This window comes from Perna viridis, chromosome 14 (genome assembly GCF_037379345.1).
Source record: "Perna viridis isolate PV_CMFRI_1.1 ecotype Kerala chromosome 14, ASM3737934v1, whole genome shotgun sequence".
NCBI classification, from domain to species: domain Eukaryota; kingdom Metazoa; phylum Mollusca; class Bivalvia; order Mytilida; family Mytilidae; genus Perna; species Perna viridis.
This window is the reverse complement of record NC_142458.1, coordinates 7,381,020-7,408,018: the sequence shown is the minus strand read 5'-3', so window position 1 is coordinate 7,408,018 and position 26,999 is coordinate 7,381,020. Positions and strand designations below refer to the sequence as shown.

At 33.3% G+C, this 26,999-nt stretch overlaps 1 protein-coding gene and 1 pseudogene across 2 annotated transcripts in view; both read right to left on the bottom strand.

Annotated features, from left to right (window-relative positions):
* Positions 1-493: 493 nt before the first annotated feature.
* Positions 494-5,062, bottom strand: LOC148597981 (uncharacterized; annotated as a pseudogene).
* A 1,724-nt stretch (positions 5,063-6,786) lies between these two features.
* Positions 6,787-26,999, bottom strand: part of LOC148597980 (uncharacterized) — a 124,042-nt gene continuing 103,829 nt past the window's right edge. For both annotated transcript variants that reach the window (XM_088560286.1, XM_088560287.1), the window contains exons 54-64: positions 25,311-25,727; positions 23,664-23,870; positions 22,767-22,841; positions 22,106-22,279; positions 18,329-18,410; positions 17,661-17,878; positions 16,348-16,521; positions 15,348-15,481; positions 13,360-13,522; positions 11,777-11,932; positions 6,787-8,833 (exon numbers count right to left, since the gene is read on the bottom strand). In XM_088560286.1, the coding sequence (XP_088416412.1) occupies positions 8,721-8,833; positions 11,777-11,932; positions 13,360-13,522; positions 15,348-15,481; positions 16,348-16,521; positions 17,661-17,878; positions 18,329-18,410; positions 22,106-22,279; positions 22,767-22,841; positions 23,664-23,870; positions 25,311-25,727 (1,913 nt within the window). In that variant the 3' untranslated portion in view covers positions 6,787-8,720. The remainder of the gene's footprint in view (positions 8,834-11,776; positions 11,933-13,359; positions 13,523-15,347; positions 15,482-16,347; positions 16,522-17,660; positions 17,879-18,328; positions 18,411-22,105; positions 22,280-22,766; positions 22,842-23,663; positions 23,871-25,310; positions 25,728-26,999) is intronic.

Here is a 26,999-nt window from a genome sequence, read left to right as displayed (position 1 = left end):
GTTCTGAAATTAAAATATTCAATAGGCATGAACACTACGCATTATAAATCCTCCGAAGCTATCTATAACTCTTGTACAGACCCTTTTGTGGTAAGTTGGTGAGCATGCTCAATATACACTTCCGCGAGGTAGAGCTTGGGTAGAACAACAGCATTTTCCTCGCGGAAGTGTATATTTGAGCATGCTCTACGCAGCATGCTCATCGACTACCCCAACGTTAGCGCAAAAGGGTCAACTAAACTATTTTGCATTAAAAGGCGGGGTTTAAGTACAGAGTGTCGCAGGGTGTACAGATATCGAATAACAAATATTACTACTATATCTTTTAAATACCAGAAGCAGTAGCCAAAAATTTTTAAGTATTTGGTGTGATTCCGTCGGGGATCGAACCGACGACCAGCAGTCGAGTCGAGCACGCTAAAAATGAACATCATTTAGTTGGTTAGCCATGGCGGAGTGATACAAAGTAAATATGGAAGAGGGTATTATGTCGTTGAAGGAGAATTCAATAAAAACTGAGATCGTTGATTAATTTTACAATAAAGGATTTTTTACCTCCTAGAAGTATGCCTGAGGAACTTGTAACTGCAATCCACTGTTGATAGTATGCACGAAGTACGAAGTCGATGACAAAATCAACCCATTTATCTGAGAAGCTGTTTTTCTGCATCAGAGTTCCAAGAATGACATTACGTTTGTATATAGTATCAGTGACATTCTTTTCGTACTCCCAGAAACTTGAAACGTTCTCGTAAAAACAGAATCTCGCTAAACCACCAAAATTAAAAATTGAGTCAATGTACGACCTCGAAGGTGATTCGTAGTCAAAGAAATGGTTCAAAAATAGAAGAGTACTTCAGGCTAACCCGTCTTTGTATATAAGATCCGTCAACCATTTGGAGGTGGCGCTCATCAAGATGTACCCACCCCATTCAGGAGGCATGTTCGGAAAGAAGTTAGCAAAAATACTGTTTCCAACCCTCGTTCCGTTCTTGTGAATAATTGGGTAATCGCATGTAAATTTCACCATGGAATTTGGCGGGAAATGCATTTTAAATTAAATTTCGTAACAATCCCATATGTGCCCCCACCGCCTCCGCTTAAAGCCCAAAAAGATGTCATCATTCGATAACGTTTTAGATGTGCCGTTCGGATAAGTAATGTGCGTTGAACCGTCGTCTGCAACAACGATTCTGCCGTCTGCTGCGACCATCTCTACCTCCAATAAACTGTCGACTCCTAGAACGACCACACCGGATATAGGACTGTGACCTTAAAAATAAATATTTGCTGAAAAATATTGTATTTGACATATATAAATAAATCCAAAACAATTACTAATGGATATTGCCGTAAATTTAGGGCCTGTCTAAATTTTTCATAAATGACATGGACTTTCCAATGATGTGCAAAACCATTTTTGTGGGTAAGCCCAACTCCGAAACGAAAATCTAAAGGCCATCCCTAAAAATGCTCTGCTGTTTATCGACCCAACGACTCTTAAGAAAAAACCTTCTTACATGTGCCTTTTTTTCTTCATTTCCAAGAAAAGCTTTTTTTTATTTCTAGCATATTCTTCTCGAAAAATCTCGTCCGGTTTGACCTTTTGCAGTAAAAAAATACTTCATACAAATTCTTAAAAGAGAGAACGTAAACTAAAAACCAATATTTCCCGGGATTCATATTGTGATCTAAATACATAGACCGGACTTTTTTCGGTTGGTCAGGCATCAATATTATAATTATAATTTTCTCTCTGATGTTCATTTTAAGCGTCAAATAAATTGATCCTAAAATGCGCTACATGGGCATAATGATAAGAAAATTTTGTTGCGAATATATGCTATTTGAAATGAACTGTCGTCTGCAAAAATGAGTCTTCCGTCTGTATCGACCATCTCTAATAAACTGATGTTGTCATGTCCGTCCACACCGAATATAAGACTGCTATATGACAAGGGAATACATCCATTTACATGTATGCAGGTAGTTGATATCAAACTGCAAAGAAATTCGCTTAAAACGTATACCACATCTATATAAAGCCATATACATGTACCAAATTTGAAATCATTCCGTCCATTGGGAGAGTCAAGATTTTTGTGACAAACACTATTTCTATTATTCCATATAGTGAAAAACGGGAAAGTCTCACAAAACAGTAGCTGATATCTGACGGCAACCAAAACCGGTTCACAACTAGGTGCCGCATCTATATGAAGCCGGATACAAAATTTGAATAACAAATTCAATCCATCCAATCGGAGTCTAGATGATTGCAACAAAATTTTGACGCACAAAATGACGGACGGACGGACAAGGTGATTCCAATAAACCATCCACTTAAATGTAGTGGGGTTATAATAATAATTTTCAGAAATATTAACCCCCTCCGAGAGTCCATCCACCTACAACAACTGTGTGAGCGCTTCCTCCGACAACGACTCTGTCGTGGTTGTTAACCTGTGAAAGAAAAGTGACTGGTTGATTGATTGATTACAAAGGCGGTCATCCTTTATACTCGAAAAGTTTGGTTGATTATATAAAAAAAACTGGAAATCACCGAAACGGGCACCCACGCAGGCCTGTCAGCGGCAGGGGTCGGATTCAGACACTTTGAAAAGGAAGGGTGCCAGTCGGGGTTCCTCAGAAAAAGGAGATGCTAGGTCATTATTAGCCATTTTTGTCAATTTTACACATGAAAATGACAAAATTTCTAATAAAAAAGGGGGATGCCAACCCCCTGCTCCCACCTCTGGATCAGTAGATCATTGTGTATTGAGCATGCTCACCAACTTACAAAAGGGTCTACTGACGTTTACGTTCGCTATTATATCATGCAACAGTCCACTTGAAATTTTGTTAATTTAACTGATATGTTTTTCCCCTCATACATGTATTTATTTTCGACAATGTGTTACCATCATTTGCATATATGACGTAGTAGTTTGATACCATTTCAACATTTAGAAGAATTATTGAAAGGGACACACAAACAACTCTGAGGATTATACATAATTAATCATTAGGAAGTCCTGTTTTTATCAATAACCAATTTAGTGAAAAAGGGAAAATATCAGGGTACACAAGCGTGCGCACTGTGATACTATCAATCGTAATACCTTTTATTAAAATAAAAGTCAACAGGTGAAATTAATTTCACAGAAGGGTTATTCAGATTCATTAATACATATTAAAATGATAATGGAAGAAAGATAACCCTATTCTATTTTCTTACCGTGAAAAAAAAGAAAAAAAAAGAAACAATATTTTCTCAATTCAAACATTAAAAAAAGAAATTGTTTGAATTAATAAATTGAAAAAAAAAGTAATTTGAATTTTCAAGGGCGAATCCACTGACTTTTAATAGATGGCTCCAGAAAAAAGAGAGAAATCCAAGCTTTCATTAATTTATTTTTGCCCAATTAACAATATTAATGTTCCCACAAAATTGGGAGTTGGGGGGGGGGGGGGGTCCATGGCATACCTCCACCTTCGAACTTAAGGTCGGCCGTAAAATAAACTTTCTGAAGTCTTTTCATAATCAGTTACAATGCAATTTGAACCTTTGTAAATCGAACACCTACTTAAGTACCGGTCCATATAAAATTCAGACATAACAACCCACCGAACGGACGGTGCTTTTTAAATCTACATTTGCCAGATTTTTTACAGAATGGTAATCATTTCTGTTTTCGGATCTGCATTTTTGAGAAGATCATACATTTATCTCCAACTATATGTAACATCAACCAAATATGACAAAATTAAGAACAAAAACTCTTGCAAAGTACTAATTTCGTGTACAATTTATATAATTTTTATCTCAAATGTCCAACAACCAAATGAAAAACAAAGACTTGTGATGTGGTCTATAACTGATCCTAAACAAGAAATAAAACTGAACTTGGTGGGTTTTTGACATGTATGAATCACCTTCTGTCTGACCTTTATAAAGACTGCTACTTAAAATGAACAAATTTTGCAGTCCCAAAGATGGTTCGGTTTTGACAGCTTTCTATGATATCGTATCAAATTCTATCAAATCACCCATAATTTGACTGGTCAAACCTGTACTAACCTCGCGATGAATATCAACCCACTGGGTTCCTGAATCAATTTTTAGGACAATCTAGGAAATGAAAAGAATAGGGTTACCAAAATCCGTCATCTTAAGGAGGTAGCTCTAGGGTAAGGAATATAACTTTTGAAATCAGTGATATGTTTGTATCATATTCAATTTCACCAAAGCATTTCAAGCTTTTCTCTGACACAGAATGGAACTACTCTGTCACTTTGATGCTTACATGAGATTGATGTAAAATTTGAAAAGTACAAACGTATGGTAGGCCAAAGTGGACAAAAATCAATACTTTGTAATATTAGAAAATGAATTTTTAATATTACAAAAGGATTTTTTTTAAATTAGAAAAGTTTTTTTAATATTAGAAATTCATTTTGTAACATTAAAAATTTATTTTCTAATATTACAAATTCCTGATTTAGTAATATTATAAAACATCACACATTTTGTAATATTACAAATTGAATTTGTAATATTAGAAAATGAATTTGTAATATTAGAAAATCACGTCGCAATATTGCAAAATCAGTCACATTTTTTAATATTACAAAATAATTTTCTAATATTAAAAAATCATAATTGATTACAATAAATCAATTTTCTAATATTACAAAATCAATTTCTAATATTCAAAAGTATTTTTTTTATTATTAGAAATTCAATTGAATTTTTAATATCCAAAAATGATTTTTTAATATTAAAAAATGAATTTTTAATATTTAAAACGTGTTTTGTGATATAAGAAATCTCATTTGTAATAATAGAAAATGAATTTGTAATATTGGGAAATCACTTTAATATTAGAAAATGCTAATTTTTGTCCACTTTTTTATGGTTGAAGAGAAGATTTTTGAAACTCACCTAGAGGAATTTGAAATAACGTGGTCTAAGCACATGATCTTCTGCCATCCACTGAACCACCTCAGCGACGTAATGGCAGAGATTTAGGTCAAAATGTGCTTCCCCATACGGCTTCATTTTAGCTCACCTGGTCGTAGGCCATGTGAGTTATTGCCATCACTTGCATTTGGCGTCCGTCGTCATCGTCGTTAACAATTCTTTAAATGCATATATTCTCCTCTGGAACTACTTAATGGATTTGGATGAAACAATATGATTGTTCTTTACAGTATCCTGCACAAAATGGCCGTGGATTTTTTATCTGTTATAAAACATGACTGCCATTTCTAAACAGAGAACATAGGGATCAGACAGCAGTTTTTTGCATATATCTCCAAAACTGTTAGGTTTAACCGAATTCTGATATGGGTAAAAGTGTTCACCATGATGAGATCAATCTGTGATGTAATTTTGGTGACGATCTGTTGACCCATGTTGGAGTTATTGCCCTTTTTGCACGTTTTTGTTGTTATTACGTCAAAAAAATCTCCTCAGAAACTACTATACAGAATTCAATGAAAGTTGGTATAACTGTTTTAGGGTATCCTTGACAAAATCACCGTATGGATTTTTGATCGGTGAAAAAAAAAACATGTCTGCCGTTATTAAAAAATAGAACAAAGCGGTCAGACGGCAGTTTTTTTGGATATATCTCCAAAACCGTTAGAATTAACCAAATTCTACAGGGGTAAAAGTGTTCACCACGATAAGATCTATCTGTGATGTAATTTTGTAAAGATCTGTTGACACGTTGGAGTTATTTTCCTTTTAGGATGTTTTTTTTTTTGCTGTTTTTGAAAGTTGGTATTACTGTTTTTTGATCGACGAAAAAAACATGGCCGCTGTTACAAAAATAGAAGAAAAGTGGTCGAAATACAGTTTCTTGCAAATAAGTCAAAAAACCGTTGAATGTAACCAAATTCTGATCGAGAGTAATATTGTTCACCATCAGTAGACGGACCTTTGCCAAAATTTTCAAAATGATGTGTTGCCTGTTGTAGGATTTATGGCCATGAAACAGACTACTTTGTTGTTTTAATGTGTACAACTGTCTGAAACCAATCGCAACAACAAACTGATCATTTAAAAATTTTCATCAGTCAAAAAAAAAAAAAAAAAAAAAAACCGGCCGTTGTTACTATAAATAGAACATAGGTGTCAAAATGCTTTTTTTTTTTGCTCTTTTCCTCTCAACTATAGAAGAATAATGAAAATGAAAGCTACCCATTAGATAAGATAAACATGATATTCTGAAATGATGGGCAATATTGAATTTATTTTTTAGGCGGCCATTTTTCACCAGTTGCTCAGATTCCATCTTTAGAAAACAGTTTGATTTCAACGATAATTGGTTTATAGAGTAAACATGGTCTTCTGATATGAATGGTGATGATGAAAATTTTGGATAGCCGTGGTTTTTCATTTTATTTTCTTTTTCAGCAAATACATATACTTGGGGCAATTCCCCCTCAGGCATGGGGGACCCCTGCCCAAATTTTTTCTAGAGATTCTAAAAACACTTCAAAGCATTTTCAACATTTTACAGTGCCTTAGGTATTCTTTTGAACTTACATAATTCTTCAATATAATGCTCTTTTTCAGCAATTTTTTTGTCAAACGAGGTAACAAAGCATGACACCTTTACTTACTTAGTTAATAGAGTATGGTTTATCAGGTAAGCGATTCAGGCTCTTCGAGAGCCTCTTGTTTTTTTTTTATATTTCAAACAAATATAGGGTTTCAATGGCAACTTTGAATGGCCGAGCTTCCCACCTGAGCCACACAAAAAGTATAAATACAACTTGAACATATTAACACTTTATTCATCCTCCGAGACGTAGAAGAGGTCAATCAGTTATTTATATACAAGTTATTAACAGCAACAAAGACAAGGTAAGGTGACATACTAGTATTATGTTTTACAAGTCGGGTATTTGTTTATATGCTAAGCTTAGTATACTACGGGACTTCTTTCATAGACGTCCGCACATGTTTTCTTATTAAATGTAAATGGATTGAAATTGATTCAATTGTACAAGTATATTGTACTTTTCAAATCAGATTTTAGTTTTTCTAAAAATTGTGAAATGATTGAAAAATACAGTTCAAAAATAGAAATACCATTACATTTTCTCTGAAATGAAAATAAAATTCAATTAACATATTGAAAAGATTGAGCATCTAACTAACTTCATTTGATAAAACTTGTACATGGAATACAGATTGAACAAAAACCCAATAAATATACAATAAACATGAACAAAAACCCAATAAATATACAATAAACAAACAGCGGAAGACGAAAAAAGTCAGGAAAGACAAAAACAAATGAAATAATTGGTAGACACTCAGAAAAGAGTTTAAAGGAACAAATGAAAGGATGGCATCAAAGCCATCCACTTTCATTTTGGGAAACAATAATAAACTGATAACTAAGTCTGATGAAACTGATAAAAAAAAAAACAAAAAATAAAAACAAATCTTTACAAGTCAAGGATTTGTATACTTCTTTATATAGGCAAGCAAAAATTTATATCATAGTTTGTCTCTTTAAAGGAAAGCAAAAATTTGTATAGCTCTTTTTCTTTCAAGGCACGCAAAGTTTGTTCTCTTGTATTAATTAGGCAAGCATGCAAACGTATAATGGTTCTTTTTCTTTAAAGGCAAGCAAAAATTTAAAGGCAAATTTTGCCAATGGTCTGATCGTTTCAAGCATATCTACCAAATTTTGAAAATTGCTATGGATATTTTTTTGGCAAGACAACAGGTCAACATAGAATTGTGTGTCATATTTTGTAAAACCTGTAAGGTTTTCAATCAGTTAATGCATGATAGCCTCTTGAATTAAAAATCCTTTCAATTGATCAATTTTTTAATGTGCGTGTTGCATGTAACATAATAAATAGGTATATAAAAGGCTATTCTATTCCACGAAATGAGACAACAAAAATTTGGAAAGACAAATGGGGTTGAAATTTAGGGTATTCTAGATCATTTTAACGAAACTGGTTTGGGGTGTAATTTGACCACAAAAATCATTTTAGTGGGACATTATAATTAGTGGTCAAATCATGTAAACACACTTACTTTATGCAAGTTGGTATAGGTATGATTTCAAGTATGGGATGTGGTTAACGATTTACTGGTGATTATATGAAAACAATAGTTATGAATATCCAATAAAATTCAGCAATTGTTACATTTTGTAGAAAATGGCAGAAGTAAAATGTTAGACACTAAAATTAAGTGTCAGTCTCGGGAAAAATCAGGAAGTGGATGAAACATGGTATGAAAAAACCCACCATTTTGAAAGTTGAATTTTTGACAATTTGCACCATTAGAAGCAAGGAAAAGAGACAAGATTGTCTATATAAATTTAGTTATAATTTCATTGAAATGCACTAAATATTAACATTTCAAGGGCAGATAACTCTGTCAAAAACCTTATTTTTCTAACATTCTATTGAAAAAATTCTGAGAAAATCCAGTGATGCAGAGATGAAAAAATGGTATTTTCAAATAGAGAAAGCATCCTTCAGTGAAATTATATTTTCAGTTCTGTGGGTATTTGAGATGCATGATTCTATTTTTCCCCCATTTCGCCTGATTCTTACAAAGACTTACACTTAAATTGTAAGAAATGACTTATATTTCTTCTGTCCATTTGAAATAACCTCAATGCTTAAGGTGCACACTTGAAAATGAATTGATTTTTTTTCAACAATAGTCAAGTTTATCAGATAAAAGCATTGAGTCCATTGATCACGATGTTAAACATGATTCCCATGGACCACACCACAGAGATTGTCACGGTAACTAACACTGTAATCGATTCCGTCACAATCCAATCTGAAAATAAAAATAACAGATTCTGAGAATATTGCCCAGAACAAATGTGCTACACATGAAAATCATAAGGTTTGCATGATATGATAATCATATGTTTCAGTTGGCATAAGATTATTGCATGATTATCATATAATAATCATATGTTTTTTTACAAATATATGCAGAGCTTTGTATGCTTCTTTCAGACCAATAGTACTTAGTCCTAATTTATGAAGATGACGCATAAAACCTGAACTTAGTGTCATTTTAACATAGGTATTATGGAGTGGTTCATAATCTGTAGAGCATATTTTCCAGTCAAATTTTATAGAAACTACGGCAAAATGGTAATAGTTAACATATCTGCTTGAGATGATCATATGAATCTAGCACCATACAATTATCATATGAATCGAGCACCATATGATTATAATTTGAAGTGAGCACGATATGAATATCATGAGAATCGAGCACCAAATGACTACATGTATCATTTAAATTAAGCACCATATGATTATGATATGAATCTATCACTATATGATTACCATACAAATCCAGCACCAAAAGATTATCATTTGAAGCGAGCACCATATGACTATCATATGAATCAAACACCATATGATTAGCATTTGAATGGAACACCATATAATTACCATATGAATAATCACTACATGATTATCATATTTGGCACAATTAGCTGTGTACATTGTCACCTAACTAAGCCAAGGACCATAATATTTTCCACAAAAGGATTCTGATAGTTTGTTTGTTGCAACCCCTGTCTTGACAATCTTCTATTTCCTTGTTTTTATACCCTGACACATGAACGGGCAAGGTATTACATGATACTCTCCAAAAAGATATTTGTCTGTCTGTCTGTCTGTACATGGTTTTAAGATGATCTCTTACAAAATATTAAAGGATCTTTTTCAAACTTTGTAAAGTTGCTGAGTATCATAAAATACAGATTTAGTTCATATTTCACTTTATTTACACAAAGTTTAGGCCATTTAAAGTTGTTTTTATGCCCAAAAAGTTTTTGAAATGTGGCTTGGTATCATTTATTGCCCCAATAGATGCCTTATTTTTCAAATTTGTAAAACAATTAGCTAATTTTGACATTCGAAATATTAACCTTTTTTCTATTCAACTATGATCCTCAATTATATATTCTCACCCATTAAACTACAGAAGGTTGAAAGGTTGATTCCATGGTCACATTTCAAAATCCCTCCCCCCTCTATATTTTCTTATTAAAAAATAAAACAGCCATAGAATGGGAATTGTAGATACACCAATATCTATTGATACAAATGTATTTTATGGTCAAAATCAGTGTTAAGGTCTAAAAAGATTTGGTTGAGTGGTTCTTTCAGAAAGTACAATGTAGACTTAGGGTAAGGGACACAACTCTAACAAATCATTTGAACTTATGTATTCAGCATTTTACATCAATCTCAAAGAATGAAAGTAACTTGAACTAATTTTATTCTTTTTCAAATGAAAGCTTGATATGCTTTGGTAAAATTGAATATGATACAAATATATCACTGACTTCAAGAGTTATGTCCTGTACCGTAGGTCTACCAGTTTAAGTATCATCCAAAAACCAAATGTGAAATGCCAGATGAACAAATAAATTGATTGACATCTGCATTACTAACAGGATAACTAATTGGAAAGAGAATAATCACAAGTGCTGAAGAATGCCTAGATATAATGAGTGTGTTGAACTTGTTCTATGCGCGAGTTAAATCTACAAGCGGTCTTGAGTTTTATATTTCGGTTATTCACTAAAACCAACTGATTATCCTATTTATCGTGTAGATTTTTTCCATAATTTATTGTATTTTCAACTTAAAGTAAAAATTTTGTGCTTGGAGGTAAAATGTTTGTGTTGTTTTTGTTTTGGCAGGAAAAAAGTCAGAAAGTGAAATTACCAAATTTATTTCATAGTGCGAATACTTAAAATTTCACTGAAAACATATGAAAAGTCACTGCTATCTATGTATATCCTAACAATCAGTCAGGGTTTGTAATTAGATTTCCTCAGGCCTTTCATTAAGAGTAATCAAGGGAACCAAGGTTATAGCGGTAATCAAAAAAATGTAATCCAGGGACAAAGACTAGACTTGGAAAACAGACATACACAACAAAGAACATAGAGTAATTGAAATCAAACATACAAAGTAACAAAAGCAAATGAGCAACTCGGACTCCACTAAAAACTGGGAGCATGGGCCAGGTGCACCGGTAGGGTAAGCATCCTCTACTTTTCTAGAAACATCTGCCAAGTTGCTCATAAAAAGTCAAGTCCAGAGTAGACAAACAAGGAAAGGAAAACTATAACCCGTTGAATAAATCAGTTTTCATGGTGCAGATGGATTACCGTAACGATCAATGAGTTCATGATGACAGCCATAAAACTTTTGTAGTGATGACTTCAATCTTGTAGCAACATAACCCTGTTCCAGAAGCCTATTTGTTAGAATTCTAGTGTGATTCAAAAAGTCTGCATAGTCTCGGCAAGCTCTGGCATAACGTATGAGTTGTGATATGAACACTCCATACGCAGGTGCTGAAGGGATGTTGCCACAGATGAAAGGACAGTTGATAATTTTGAATGAAAAGTCATCACGTTTGTTGTAAAGTTTGGTCAATAGTTTTTCTTTACCATCGATTTCTAAGTGTAGGTCAAGATATGAGGCTGACTTTACAGTGTCTGTAGTATCCTTTGTCTCAAGTTCTTTGGGGTAGATGCGATGTATCAAATCCCCAAAATTAAGAGGCGGTATCAAGTACTTTTACCCTTCTAAACTAATGAAAGGTACCTACAGAATTTTAAAATTTCATACATTTTTATTAAACAAAATTATGAAAAGTACCCCCTACAAAAACCAAAGGTACCTGCATTGCAAAAAAAAATAATGAAACCCCTGTTTGCTTATGAGTATTTAAAGTTACCTGGTGGTTCCTCGTTGTCTGTTTGGTCTTTAGATATTTCAAGTCGTAGGAATCCTTGCGTTGTGTCAGTACCATCCGTACAGGATATGTATATTTCATACTCAGGGTTAGTTTCAGCGTTCAGTGTCGCTGACTCATGCAAGTAGATTGTCTGACCTGCAAAATATGATTTAAGTACTAGTCAATATACAATTCAGACAGTGCCAATATTAAAATGATTTATGATGAAGAAAAAGCCAATAAACAAATGATGCTTTTTCAATCTACATATGATATACTTTTACATAACCATTGTGCTTTTCATATTCAGATTTGTAATTTTGAGAAAATCATACACTTTTCACTCACTAAAATCAACCAAATCAAACCAAATCAAGAACCATAACTCTTGCAAGGTGACAATTTCATGTACAATCTATAAGGATTTTATCTCAAAAGCGCATGATTCTTGACCTGAGTGCTACTTAATACCTTAAAAAATAATAAGATAAATACAGAAAAACCTGTCTAAACTGAACGCTGATTAATCCAAAAACATGTCTAAACCACACACTTTTTAAAATTCCTTTATATCAGTTTAAAATGTTTTTTGAATCTTGTTAAACTAAAAACTTGTCTAAACTGAACCAAGGATGTTAGTTTCATGTATACACAAGTTGCTGTTGAGTTCACTTTGTGATCGCTCTTTTTTCATTTTTTTCTTTGAGGGTTGGATTTATTCTTAATTACAGTGACAGTATCGTATTTCATGATGAAAATAAATCTGGATAAAAATATCATTTTCATAATAAAAGAATGGTTAAGTGGGAAAGATAAAAGCCTTAGACAAAAAATGTTTAACATATACAGAGTAAAACATGTAACATATATATTCGTTATATCTACTTCGTGGATAAATATTTGTGATATTGTAGCATTTGTGCTCGGAGCACTTCTCCCTACGTCATTGGTGGCATTACAAAAGAATGATTGCAAGAATTTCCTTCATGGCAGATGCTCCATATGTCAAGCCGCCAAAATATTTGAAAGGAATCTACTAGTAAAAGTTGAATATTGCAAAATATTAGCTCTCTTTATTTAATTTCAACATCATAACGAACTCGTCAAGGCTTGTTTGTTATGATGCTGAAATTAAATAACTGAAGTTGATATTTTGCGATATTAAACTTTCACTCATTATTGAACATATAAATTTATATACATATAGCATTATAGACAGAGGCATAACTGCCTATATGCAAATACGCAGTTGCGTACTTTCGGAAAAAGTAACAAAAATAAAAACACACATTTTAAAGATGAAATAAAGGTTTTATGCAATGACTCACTGGGGGCCTTGAGCAAACCCCCCACCAAGACCCCTCGCCGTAATTTGGCGTACAAATAAAACAGACCTAGCTGCACCCCTGATAGAGTTAATATATTTATTAATGATTCATAATTACCAGTACCAACTTATCTTCACCATGATCACTAAAAACCACCAGATTTAAAACCAAGAGTACTAAAGGAGTTTTAACACATCTAAGAGGATTAAATGTTATTATTTGTGAGGCAGATTGTGTTGATCATAGTATGCATACCTTGAAGATAAAAGACATTTTCAGTGACAGGGAGTGTTCCGGTCAAGTTACAAGATATAGGATCTGGTCCTCTAGATGGATCTTCTACAGTAAATGTGTGCAGAGCTCCAGTCTGCTTCTCATCTACATACTTAACTTTGTTAAAATCTGGGAAAGTTGGTGGCTGCAAATGAAAAGGCAAGATTTTACATTTTAAGCATTAAAGAACTGCCCAGTTCAAATGAACTGTTAAACCATTAAGTTGAATTACACATGTGTCTTTAAGAGGAATAACAAAATAATTATTCTCAATGATGACCAAACTTTCTATAAAATTTTATCAAAATCCTTTTAGCGGTTACATAAGGAGGAGTTGCACTAATGAGGAACTAGGTTTTAACACTGCAAATTCTTAAGTTGGATAATCTCTCTTTACAAGCATCAGGTAAAACTTTAATTTCTTCATGCACATTCACATTCACATATGATACAAAATCTTCCTGAAAAATTTCAACAAAATTCTACGAGTGGTTTATGAGCTGTTGGCTGGAAAACATTTAAGATTTATCATTTTTTTACAGGCATCTGAGTCATTTTATGTGCATCATAGTTTTCAAAATATTGGCTGAAAATTGGAGTCAAGGAGAAATATGCAAATAAATTTGTCTGACCTCTTTGTCCTTTTTTTAGCGAAGGCAGTCATGTTTTTCAAAATATAAAAAATACCCATATCAGTTCTATGCGGAATACCTTAAGAAACATTCATATATAGTTTGGTTCCAATTGGTCAAGTAATGTCAAAAAATCACATTTTTTTAAAGGAAACAGATTAAAAAGAGCAAAAAAAAATGTCAACAAAGGGCAATAACTCCCACATGGCTTAACAGAAATAAAACAAAATTTGACGACAGATCGATCTCATCATGCTAAACGCTTTAACCCCATCAAAATTTGGCTAAACCAAATGATTTTGGAGATAAATGCAAAAAAAAACTTTTGTCAGACCCCTATTTTCTTTTTTTAGTAACAGTGGCCACATTTTTCAACAGATCAAAAATCTCCAAATGAATTCTATACAGAATACCCTAAGATCTCAAATTTATGTGTTATAACTGTAATAAAATGATAGTGCATCACAAGCCACTAAAGGCTGGTTGGTAAAAAAACAAAAATATATTAAGTGTCATGACTCTGTATGAATGTGACGTTATGCTTATATATACCAAGCTGCACTTAAAATAAAATCTATCTATCACACCAAGTTTGGTTATGATTGGTCTAGTAGTTTCAGAGGAAAAGAGTTCTGAAAAATTGTTAATGACAAAGACTACAATGACAGACAATGGATGCCAAGTTATGGCAATTCCTCACATGGCCTTAAAAATTTGGCCACATAAGCTGAAAAGTGTGGGAAATTGATTTGTCAGACTGACAGATGGAGTGCAATCCTGAAAGTCCCTAGTAGGGGACTTTAAATTACATTTAAGACCAGAAGGGCAAAAAAATCAATAAATACATTCATATCTGAATTTATTATATAGCAATTGTGGAAACATAAACTACATTAGAATATTAATTTTTAAGGATTTGAAGAATTTTGCTGATCACTAACTCTGTTTTCTACCATCGAATTTCCAGATGTCACCATTATACATAGAACAATATAAATACAGCATGTTCATTAAACTATCACATTTAAATATCTTTTTCCTACCACATTGAATATTGTTATGGTAACAGTTGCCATGACTCTATTATGATGTATTGATATGTAGTACTGTAAATGTATTAATTTATACAGATTTTGTACAATGAAAATGTTTGCGGTATCAATTTTTGTGGTTTTAACATATGATTAGTATTATATAGTGTTAAAAATCAATTTTGTGGGTACCATTTTTCACGATTTTTAGTTCACTGCAAAAAATAGCAAAAATTAATACATTTATAGTATGTTCATAAAGCATTACCCTTAATAACACTGATTTCTATCAGTCTTTGTTGCTTACCCCATTGAATGTTGTTATGGTAACAGTTCCTGTTACTCTATTATAACAGCTATCTTCAGCCCACATAATATAGTGATGATAATGGTTCCTGGTTCCAATGACATGGAGGAGATAGTCCTTCACATGGATGGATTCTACAAGTGAAACCAAATGTTACCATGGTTACCACTATAATAATCAACAATACTCACTTGCCCAAGTGTTGTAACAGAAGTAGAGATCCTGGTCATAACCAACAATACTCACTTGCCCAAGTGTTGTAGCAGAAGTAGAGATCCTGGTCATAACCAACAATACTCACTTGCCCAAGTGTTGTAGCAGAGGTAGAGATCCAGGTCATAATCAACAACACCCTTTGGCCCAAATACAGTTGCAGAAGTAGACAATACCTACTTGCCAAAGTGTTGTAGCAGAAGTAGAGATCCTGGTCATAAACATCAATACTCACTTTCTGAAGTATTGTAGCAGAGGTAGAGATCCAGGTCATAATCAACAACACCCTTTGGCCCAAATACAGTTGCAGAAGTAGACAATACCTACTTGCCAAAGTGTTGTAGCAGAAGTAGAAATCCTGGTCATAAACATCAATACTCACTTTCTGAAGTATTGTAGCAGAGGTAGAGATCCAGGTCATAATCAACAACACCCTTTGGCCCAAATACAGTTGCAGAAGTAGACAATACCTACTTGCCGAAGTGTTGTAGCAGAAGTAGAGATCCTGGTCATAAACATCAATAACTCTCTTGCCAAAATACAGTTGCAGAAGTAGACAATACCCACTTGCCAAAGTATTGTAGCAGAAGAAGAGATCCAGGTCATAATCAACAATACTCACTTTCTGAAGTATTGTAGCAGAAGTAGAGATCCTGGTCTTAATCAACAATACTCACTTGCCAAAGTGTTGTAGCAGAAGTAGAGATCCTGGTCTTAATCAACAATACTCACTTGCCAAAGTGTTGTAGCAGAAGTAGAGATCCTGGTCTTAATCAACAATACTCACTTGCCCAAGTATCGTAGTAGAAGTAGAGATCCAGGTCATATTCTGGCTGTATATCAACAAAGAAATCGGCATAATCTGAGTCATTGAAATACATATCCATGATGCTGAAATCTATCTCAACATGATCTGGAATCGTCTTCTCATAGCGTGATAGGTTGAAGTATGGAAGTGTGTCTATAAATAGAAATATTGTAACACTGTTTGACAAATATAAAGAAATAAAGACAATAGACAATTTTATCGGCTCAAATACAATAACAATAATTGGTTAAGGCTCATACATGTATGTCATATGCAACAACATTGTAATAGTACAATAGTAGGAGTAAATATCATAAATAAAAGAACAGTGTTTGAATGTCACCTGTGTAAAAAGATATATTTCAAATTTTAAATTCACTGAAATTTTCTGCATCTCTTCATAATAAAGCTACATACCAAAAACAAACTTATTTGGTAGGATCATTACAAAAAAGGTGCGGGAAACCAAGACAGACAGATGCCGGGCATTTCCATGTCCCAATAAGTGAGACAAAAAAAAAAAAAAAAAAAAAAAAAAAAAAAAAACCACAGATTGATTCTAAATACAGAAGACAGTTGGAGCAGGAAATTTGTAAAAGTTACATTATCCTAGTTCAGCTAATTTACAGGCCTTCAATGGTCAGTCAGAAATTTCAAGTTTTAACAAAATTCCCCCACATAAAAAATGTTAGAGGGCAAAAGCCTTATAACTGTAAATTGCAGGGCAATATGATAATTTGCATATAGCGACTATCAACCCTACAAAATTTTAATAAATCTGTTTAAAAGTTTCAGAGGAGTTGCCGCTTGCATTCACAAAGTGTTCCTACAGTGTAATATATATAAATTCAACAAAGTCCCATAACTTCTGTAAAGTTTGTCAATACAAAATTGTGGGGTAGTATAATAGTTTGGTAACATAATCCTACAACCAACCTCATTTCAAACATATGCCACATCAATATGAAGCCACACACCAAATTTGAAATAAATTATTCCATCGGGAGCTGAGATTTTTTGTGACAAAAATGTTCTCTTTTATTCCATGTAGTAAAAGATGGCAAAGTCCCATGAGATACAGGTAGGACAGCACCCAAAATATCTTAAAACATATCCCTATATGTTCTCAATATATGAAGCCACACACAAAACTTGTACTCCGTCCATCCATTTGGAGGAGCCGAGATATTGTGAAAAAATTATGATGGACTGAAGGAAGGACAGATGGACAAGATTCCAATTTACCAACCACTCATTGCGTAGGGGTTTAATATATAACATGAAGTACATACTGTCAACTGTTGTCCATTGTATTGTGTAAACCTGTTCATACATAATTTCCTTTGTTCCATTCCAGTTAACAACATCACCGTCAAACATTTCCTCTGTCGTTATCTTGTATGTGTCTGTTGGACAGTAAACAGGACGAAGATCTCGGTGGAATGGATTGGAGGCATTGGCTGATGCATTACACCAGTAGTATGTCAGTATGTTAGAACCATAATCATACCTGAAAAAAAATTCAGATTTTTGATTGGCCATGTCATTGGTTACTGAAGGGGAATCTATACTCAACCCTAAGTTAACACTTGACACAGCAAGCAAGTTCTGATTTGTGATTCAACAACCTAATAATTATGCCAAAATAGTGGCTTTCACAAAACGTCAAAAGTTGAAAAAATTAGATCAAAGTTCTTAAAGGACAACTTAAAAACCTACAACATATTTTATATGCAGTGAAACCTGTCTGACGTGACCTGCCAAAGGAAAGCAAAAATCTTGGTTACTTCAGATTATATAATATGTATTTACAGAAAAATTTGAAATAGAATGCATTACATAGGGATATTTTAATCACAGCCTTTTGAGAGAGGTTTTTGCTGAATACAGGTGATCGCTATTTAAAGACAGGTTTGACTATACTTACTTTTGTATTATTCAATCAAACTTCTTTACTTACCAACCAATGAAATCCCCAGCTATGATGGATATTCTTTCATCATTAGGTGGGGTGTAGGTAATGATTTTGTTGAGGTCACTTGCTGAAAGAATATGATGTGAAAACATATCAGACTCCAAACTTTTACTTTTCTTACAAATTGTTATGAAAAAATCTTAATTATTTAATAAGGAGTACTCTGTTGACCTTAATATCCTTCGTATTCAAAAAGGAAACAAGATATTAAAAAAAGGTCATTAATTGATTCCCTGCCACATCATGGTAAAAAAAGGGGGTGGCAAAGCTTCACACACACACACACACACACACACACACACACACACACATTGATATTTTCCTGTGCACCTGGTCCATGTTCCCAGTTTTTTAGTGGAGTCCAAGTTGCTCATTTACTATTGTTACTTTTGTTGTGTATGTCTGTTTTCCATGTCTGTTTTTGTCACTGGATTACATTCTTTTGATTTTCGCTAGAATCTTGGTTCCCTTGGTTACCCTTTAATTTAGATGAAACGACCAATAATATAACCAGGACCGATTTTTCTGTGTATATTTCCACTTTGACAGAAACTAGAAATTTTGGAACACATGACATCAAAACCATAGTTATGTTGCACATCCATATTTGATTGTCTGATACGGGCCAAGAAAAAAATGTGTCTGTTTTGAAATTTCATTGGATGAAAAAAATAGGGTAGGAAGGTATTTAAAATCATTTTCTTGTTCAAAAACTATTTTGCATTTCGTGTTGGGGTAATTTTTCCTGATTAGACATCTTAACTTCTTAAACAAATAAACACCTATTTGTTATGGGGTTACTAAGTTTTACCCTGTTATCTACATCATACATGATATTTCAAGAGAAACTGGGCAAATATTTCTGGAAAAGTATTGGACATTTACCAAACTGGTGCACCTAATCTATGCTCCCTGTTGCAGGGTATTCATGATTGTTCATTTACTTTTGTTTCTACATGCTTATTGTATTGTTTTTTTATGCTCTTTTTTTTGTTGGTTTCTTTGGCTGGATGTTATCTCTTACTAATGTTTTTCTTTATAAGGCACCTATCATTTTTATACTGAGGGGTGCTGGGGATTATTAAATAACACTATAACAATAAAGTTGAAAACGATAGCACTTTCTGTATATCCGTTACACTCTTCATTTTGTGCATTATAAAGCTAGGACATCATTGCTTCTAGCAGATAATTGCAATGATAATTCGACTGTCTTTGTGAATATAAACCACTAAAAAAATTCCCAAAAATCTTTCGTAACACAGTTTTAGCAAATCATTTGCATAATATGAGAGACGCTGACCATCAGCTGACTATTCTTGTACTTGGTTTAATTTTTGTTTTCGTGCTAACATATATACTCAATACTTTTAGACCCAATTTGCACTCATATGTGGTTTTAGTAATTCATGATGGACTGAGGGGTTTCTTAACCCCCTTGGTTATCATTTGGGTTCTCTCACGTGCAGTGTAAAGCATTAAAGCGTTTACACAGTTCCTGAGCATAGTCATACCTGTGAATGTGGGTCATGGTGTATTCAGGGAAATTATAGTAGTCGTGTGACCACGTTCATTCATTCAATTCATTAAATGCATTACCAGCTGATTTAATGTCGATCCGTAACCTAGTGATCCAATTCATAATTTATGCTTATATTGTACAGCCTACAGCATTTGTTGATTGTTATGGTGTATCCATCAGCACATTGAAAACTAATTTATTCAACGGGTCAGTTTTCCTTCCCTCGTTTGTCTACCCCGGACTTGACTTTTTATGAGCAACTCGGCGGGTGTTTCTAGAAAAGCAGAGGACGCTTACCCTATATGGACGAATCGCTTTTCTGTTGAAAGGATGAAGGTTTTGTTTAGTATCAAGACATTAATACTACACACGTAGAAATAACTTAGTTTAATTAAATTGTGACCTCTGGATATATTTTATACAGCTTCAAAACAAGTACTATAGTATACAGTTTTTGTCCAAGGAAACATTTTTCAGGCTACTAATGTATATAACTATTTAGAAGTTGATTAAAATTGTTTGATACAAGATTTAGTTGAAATATTGATTTTAAAGTGTTAACTGTGAGCCAGTATCGATGGATTTTGTCTTAAAGTCCTTCATATACCAGTATTGTAATTTCGTTTCACAAAAATTTTGAATGTTATCTGTTGAGTACATGACTGTAAGTGAGAACTTTTTTCCATTATGCAGTTTTATTCTCTTTTGCTAGAGAACTGTTTAACTAGGACTAATGTAAAAACAAAGACCTTATAGATGTAAATTCTTAGCAAATCACACACTAACAAATTGGTCCTAAGGAAGAATAATTGGCAGGCTTTTTATGGAATTAAAAATGGAGCATTCCCAAACTCAGAATTAGCCTATATATATTTAATATAATAGTGTCGCCCCAAAACATTGTATATTGGTATAGTGCTGACAGCGCTTCACTGTTGGCGGCGTCTGTGTCGTCCATATTCACTTAGTTTTTGTGCAATGACTTTATAGTTATGGTTGATCAATTGTTATGAAATTTTGATATGATTTTATTAACTACTAAAGAAATTCTCTTATTAGATTTTGAGTTTATGGCCCCTACCACTTTGAAATAAAGGCCATTCATGTAACTGACAGATACCACACTGTAGGTTTCTGTTAATCTAAAGAAACTGAGAGTCCATAATTTCATCAAGCTAACCTGCATAAAGTAAAATGGACAATCCTTAACATGACATAGCAAGTTCAACACATCCACGCAAGTACACCTTCAAGGAAGAAGCATTTTAATATGTATATGACTTGTCTTATGGCAATCCATAGTGGACTTTGTTCCCCATTTAGATGTTCAGTAACACACCTTAATGGATATTTATCAACATGTGCATAATTCAATTATTGATATCAATAAATGGAGAAGTTTTCTAGACAATGCAAACACGTTCAAGACAAATCGTATATATGTCCAAATTTGCTCTTCGGGCAATACCAGTCTGCGTCCATACTTGCCCATTGGGCAATGCCAGTCTGTGCCCATACTTGTTTAGAAGTAAAAAAAATTCGTTCCATTCCAATTAGAGCAATTTCACTCGGCCACGGACAGAAAAAAATATGATACAATAAATTAATTTGAGATAAATACTCTAATCTGAATAAAATACTTTTGTTATACCTCAATGCATAAAAAAAGTATTGACACGCCCCTATTCAGTTAAATTCAGAGCTACTTCTCTATGTTTAAAGAAATAAAATATGTTTTAAAATTAATTTATAAGAATTGGCTATGATAAAAATTTTGTCTATTGAAAAATAACATAAATTTTCCATGTGCATATTGTTTATTGCGCGAAGTGCCAATTCTTAAATATTACAATGTAGATTTTTAAATAATTTTTTTTTAACCTCAGGCAGTTGCTAACAAAAAATACATAAATTTTGCCCATGCACAAAATTTTTTTCAACTCAACATAAAATCTCAGGCCCCCTTCCAGAAGAAATTGGTCTGTGCATTATTATTTGAATAATGCAGGAATGATTTTATAAGGTAATAAAAAAAAGTGAAAATTGGTAAAATTAGAAATAAATAAACAGTAAAAAAAAAGATTTCAATTAGCTGCATTCTGCTAAAAAGCAGAAAAAAATTATCTGGATAATGGCTTCCTTGATTTTCCTTTGGTCATAGTTCGTGACAATGATGAATAAAAATATAACAAACAAAAAACAAGTCGAAAAAATTTCAATGTTTAAGTAGTACTAATTACCTGAAACATTGACAGAGTTGACCCCTACGACCTCTCTGTATCCAGGCGGGTATCCTGAACTTCTCCAGACGACAAACTTCAGGGTCCCTGGGTTGATAGCATAGAATGTCCAATTGGCTATCAATCCACAACAAGTCACTACGTCTATAGGACTTTCCATAATGTAGGCATTTCCTGGAGTTAAACAAAATGATATATATAAATACTGACATTTTTGATAAAGGGAGATGATAATCAATCAGAACTACTTCAATTTACTTGACCATTTCCACTATATACTAAAAGCTAGTCGAATATATTCATGTCCAAATCTGTTGTGATCATCACTGACTTTTAAACTTGTCCAAGAGACTGTAGCAATCATTGATAAGAACTATCAAATTCATTGAGAAACATACTTTTGAGCACTTAAGTTGCACTCAAGATAAGAATCATGCAGTGGGTGGAACATGGTATTACCAATTTTCATGGATTTGGGAAGAAACACAAATTCATGGATTCTTAAATTTGTGGTTTTGAGTTTTTCAGCATACACTTCAATGGAAATCTCCTTTTTGTTGGGAACCAAATTTTGCGGTTTGGCCTACCCATGAAAACATTTCCTTGTCGTGCCATACCATCATTTTAATTTTGATTTTTGTTTTGAGAGAACTATACCCACCTTCTTCAGTGTCGTTCATAGCTCCCAGGGAAACATTGTACAGGTCCATGTAACTATAGGTCTTATTCTCACAATCTACAAATTTATAAAAAGAAACTTTAAAATTTCCGATAGCATTCCTATATCATAGTTCCCCTAAGTCCATATTTGCTGTGATAAAGAAAATCAAAATGGGGATGCACAATGTTGCCATATATCATTTAATTCTCCATACATGTATCAGTTACAATTCATGGCTGGAAAAATTTCCATACTGCCGGTCAACTCAGAATATCATGTTATCTGATATATTTTGTTCATCTTCATTATTCTTCTTTATTTAAGGATAAAAATAGCAAAGAAAGCAAATTTACCCCTATGTTCTTTGTTTAGTAACAACGGCCATTTTTTCCAACCAATGAAAAATATTTAAACAATCAGAATGTGGAGGATACCCTAAGATACAATTATGTCAACTTTCATTAAATTTTGTCATATGGTTTTATAGAGAAAGATTTTTGAAGTTGTGTATACATGTGAAAAAATGACAAAAAATTTGTTTTTTGTTTTGGATGACAGACCCAAAATGATGAAAATAGCTCACAAGGCATTAAGGCCAGGTAAGCTAAAACATGAGTCAAAGACAAAAAAGGCCTGGTTGCTGTAAACAGGAAGTAGGAAAGCAACAGACCTGAAATTGAAGTTGTGTACCAAGTATCTAGCAGTTGTGATTTATAGTTGCTGTAAAAAATGTTGCGAAAATATTTTCACTGACTGCCTGCCCACCTGACTGACTTTCACCATTCTATAAGGTGATTTGCACAAGTGCAACTTGGCCAAAAAGTGTGGGAAGCTTTCACTAAATATTTTCATTAACATTAAAAGTTACTACAACTAGAATGAATGCCATACACATACAAGTACAGTATCTATGGTTGCCTAGTAACAGACACTCCCTCGTTTCAAGAGTGTGAGTTTCATCACTTTTCTGTCCACAACGGTTGATATAGCCATCTTCTGTATCTGATTCTGTGTCAGACTGACATTGCCGAGTTCTTGTCTGGTACCCACGACCACACGTCTGGGAACAGTCTGTCCACTGTGACCATTGCACCCACTGTGGAACTATAATGTAAAGTCATAAAGTAATAAATTTAAAGTACATACCTTAATTTTGAAAGGAGCTAGAGGATCATTTTGCATTGGCATTTTTTCCCCTTTTTTTCATGCCCACATGAATCTATGGAATTATTGGGAATTTCTTGTAGCCATGCCTTAAAGTGGATACATGAAAAAAAACTCACAAGCTGTGCAATATCAATAAAGCAAATGAGAGATCAAACTTTACTTAAATTAGTGCATGATTCATTACACTAAGCTAAAATCTATCATCAGAAGAATATAAAAAGTACCAATCATTTATATTGAAAATTTCTATATGCTGTACAAGTGTTTCTAGGAGAAGAAAGCACTGTAAACCAAAATTTACTTTAAATTCATAACAGCAGAAAAAAAATGAACTGTAATGGTAAAACTTGAATTAATTCACAAAATATGAAAAAACTCATCTTTGCCAATAAATCAATGGTGCTATCTGTTTAGACAGGTACTTTTAAATAAATAAAAGTGGTATCTTAGTGACTATACCATACTAACTTCTCTAAAACATAGTTCTGGTAAAGGCATGTTTTGACCTTCATTGAAGACCATATATGGTGACCTGTAAAAAATTTAGTGCTCGTTTCTTTGCATTTGGTGGATGACTATCTCCTTGGCAATCAGACAGACAGAGTGATTTTAATGATTCCTATAATTCTTATTAACCCTCTTAAAGAAATAACTAGTTGCACCGGTAGGGATTTATATGCCTATACAAATCTATGCTAAAAAATTTCTGATTTCGATCTTGAGGCATAGGTTAAGGACATATAACGGTCATGAATGTACATAACAACAATATACCAAATATTGTATGTCTATGTCAAAGAATTAAGAAGTAATGGCCCAAACACAAATACATGTTAAAAAACCTATTACTTTGACCTTGAGGTCAAGGCATAAGGTCATGAATGTACTGGTATGCAAAACGTAGTCACATGGGACATGTAATACACACGTGCCATATAAGATATGCCTATGTTGAAGAACAAGTAAGTTATGGTCTAAACACAAATCCATGTTAAAAAACCTGTAACTTTGACTTTGAAGACGAGGAATAAGGTCATATACAAGTCATTATTATATGTGACTCATTGTTTCATGATGATACACCCATGTGCCAAATTTGGTATGCCTAACTTTGTCTGTAGTATCAGATGTTCTAAATCTAAAACTTCCCTTTTTGCACAGCAGATCACTTCCTAAGGTCATAGGTCATAATCATATAGATTATTGAGTGCACTTTCCAATACACTTGAAATCCCAAGGTACCCTACAGAACATTCATTGCAATTTTGTCTCAATTTGGTTCAGTAGTTGCAGATGAGAAGATTCTTGAAAATTTCTGAAAGCCACAATGCAGGTGCACTGGTAGGGATTATAAACAAATTTCTACTGAATACTTACTAATACACTTGAAATCCCAGTACATGGCACCACAAAATGATACATATCTGTTTGTGTATGTCGTGACTTTAGGTCGTGAACACTCATTAGAAAACCATTCATTCTCGTACCACCCCCATGAACATCTATAGTACTCCGTGTATGTAAATTCCACATCATAATCATTGCTTTCGTAACACCAGGACAAACTGTCGTTAATTAGGACATCACAGTCATAATGGTTATGACAAAGGGAGTCAACCCATGATATTCCATCAATCCAACGATCAGTTGATTTAAAGAACCAGTAGTCATCTGTGTTATAGTCCCAAGCACAGCCGTGAGTCCAGTTGGCGAGGGTGACATCTAGAGTGCCATTAGTGTGGTGGATGTGGCATTCGGGAGAGAAGTAATCATTGCGGCATGTTCTTCCTTCAACTGTAAATGAAGAATTGTTTGATAGTTTTAAAACAGCTCCATTCATGCTTATCATTACAGCTTTACCAACTTTTACAATCACTACAATTTACTTTAAATTACTACATGTATCACAGCAGTTTATTCAAAATTACACAAATTATAGTTTTACTTTCAGCTTATCATTACACTTTTAATTACAGCAAATCATAAAAATTTTACTTACAGTATACCACCATAGTTTTACTTACAGTTAATCATTATAGTTTTATTAATATTTAATCACTATAATTATACTATCAGTTATCATTACTTTTACTTACAGTTAATCACTATACCTTTAATTAAAGCTAACCACTACAGTTTTACTTACAGTTTATCACTACAGCTCAATTCTTATGTAATCATAATAGTTTTATTTACAGTTAATTACAATAGATTGGTCAGCCCATGGTAAAACAATGATAAAATGGAGTTTCCATGATTTATTTTGATTCTAACAGGGCAATTACGATTACTTTTTTTTACATTTTCGTGACCTATTACTGTAACCTTAGACACGCCATATCTGTCCATATTTGGCTGTACACTTTACGCAATGTAAGTTGAAATTGTCGCTAGTGAAACTTTGCTTTGTATTTTATATAATGAAGGAAAGGGCAAATTAAAAAGAACGATGTTTGACATGGCAAAAGTCGTTTTGCATTACAAGGTCACAGAGTTCACACATGGACAGGTACAATGTTTCATTCACCGACGATTGTTATTGTTTGCTTTCATACATGATGGCGCATGTGGCAAATGGAGAATGCTACCATGTATGTGTGTAAGTGATTTTTATGGAATATAATAAAACTTTTCTAAATCATAACATTTAATAGTTTTATTAAATATGAATTTGATTGTTCATTCACGCTACTGAAATGAATGAAAACAGCTGATACACATCAGAATGTTACATGTGCTTGTTTTCATGATTTAGGTGGGCAGTAATTTTACGCACACACAAGCCATGCCCAATATGTCGCGTGCTGATCATACAGCAATCAGTTGCGGTCTAAAAGCCTTTCAAGGACGTCATATTATAATACATAGTTAATCACTACAGTTTTACTTACAACTTCTCACTACAGTTTTACTTACAACTTCTCACTACAGTTTTACTTACATCTTATACTACAGTTTTAATTACAACTTCTCACTACAGTTTTACTTACATCTTATATTACAGTTTTAATTACAACTTATCATTCCAGTTTTACTTACAACTAATCACAATAGTTTTACTTACAG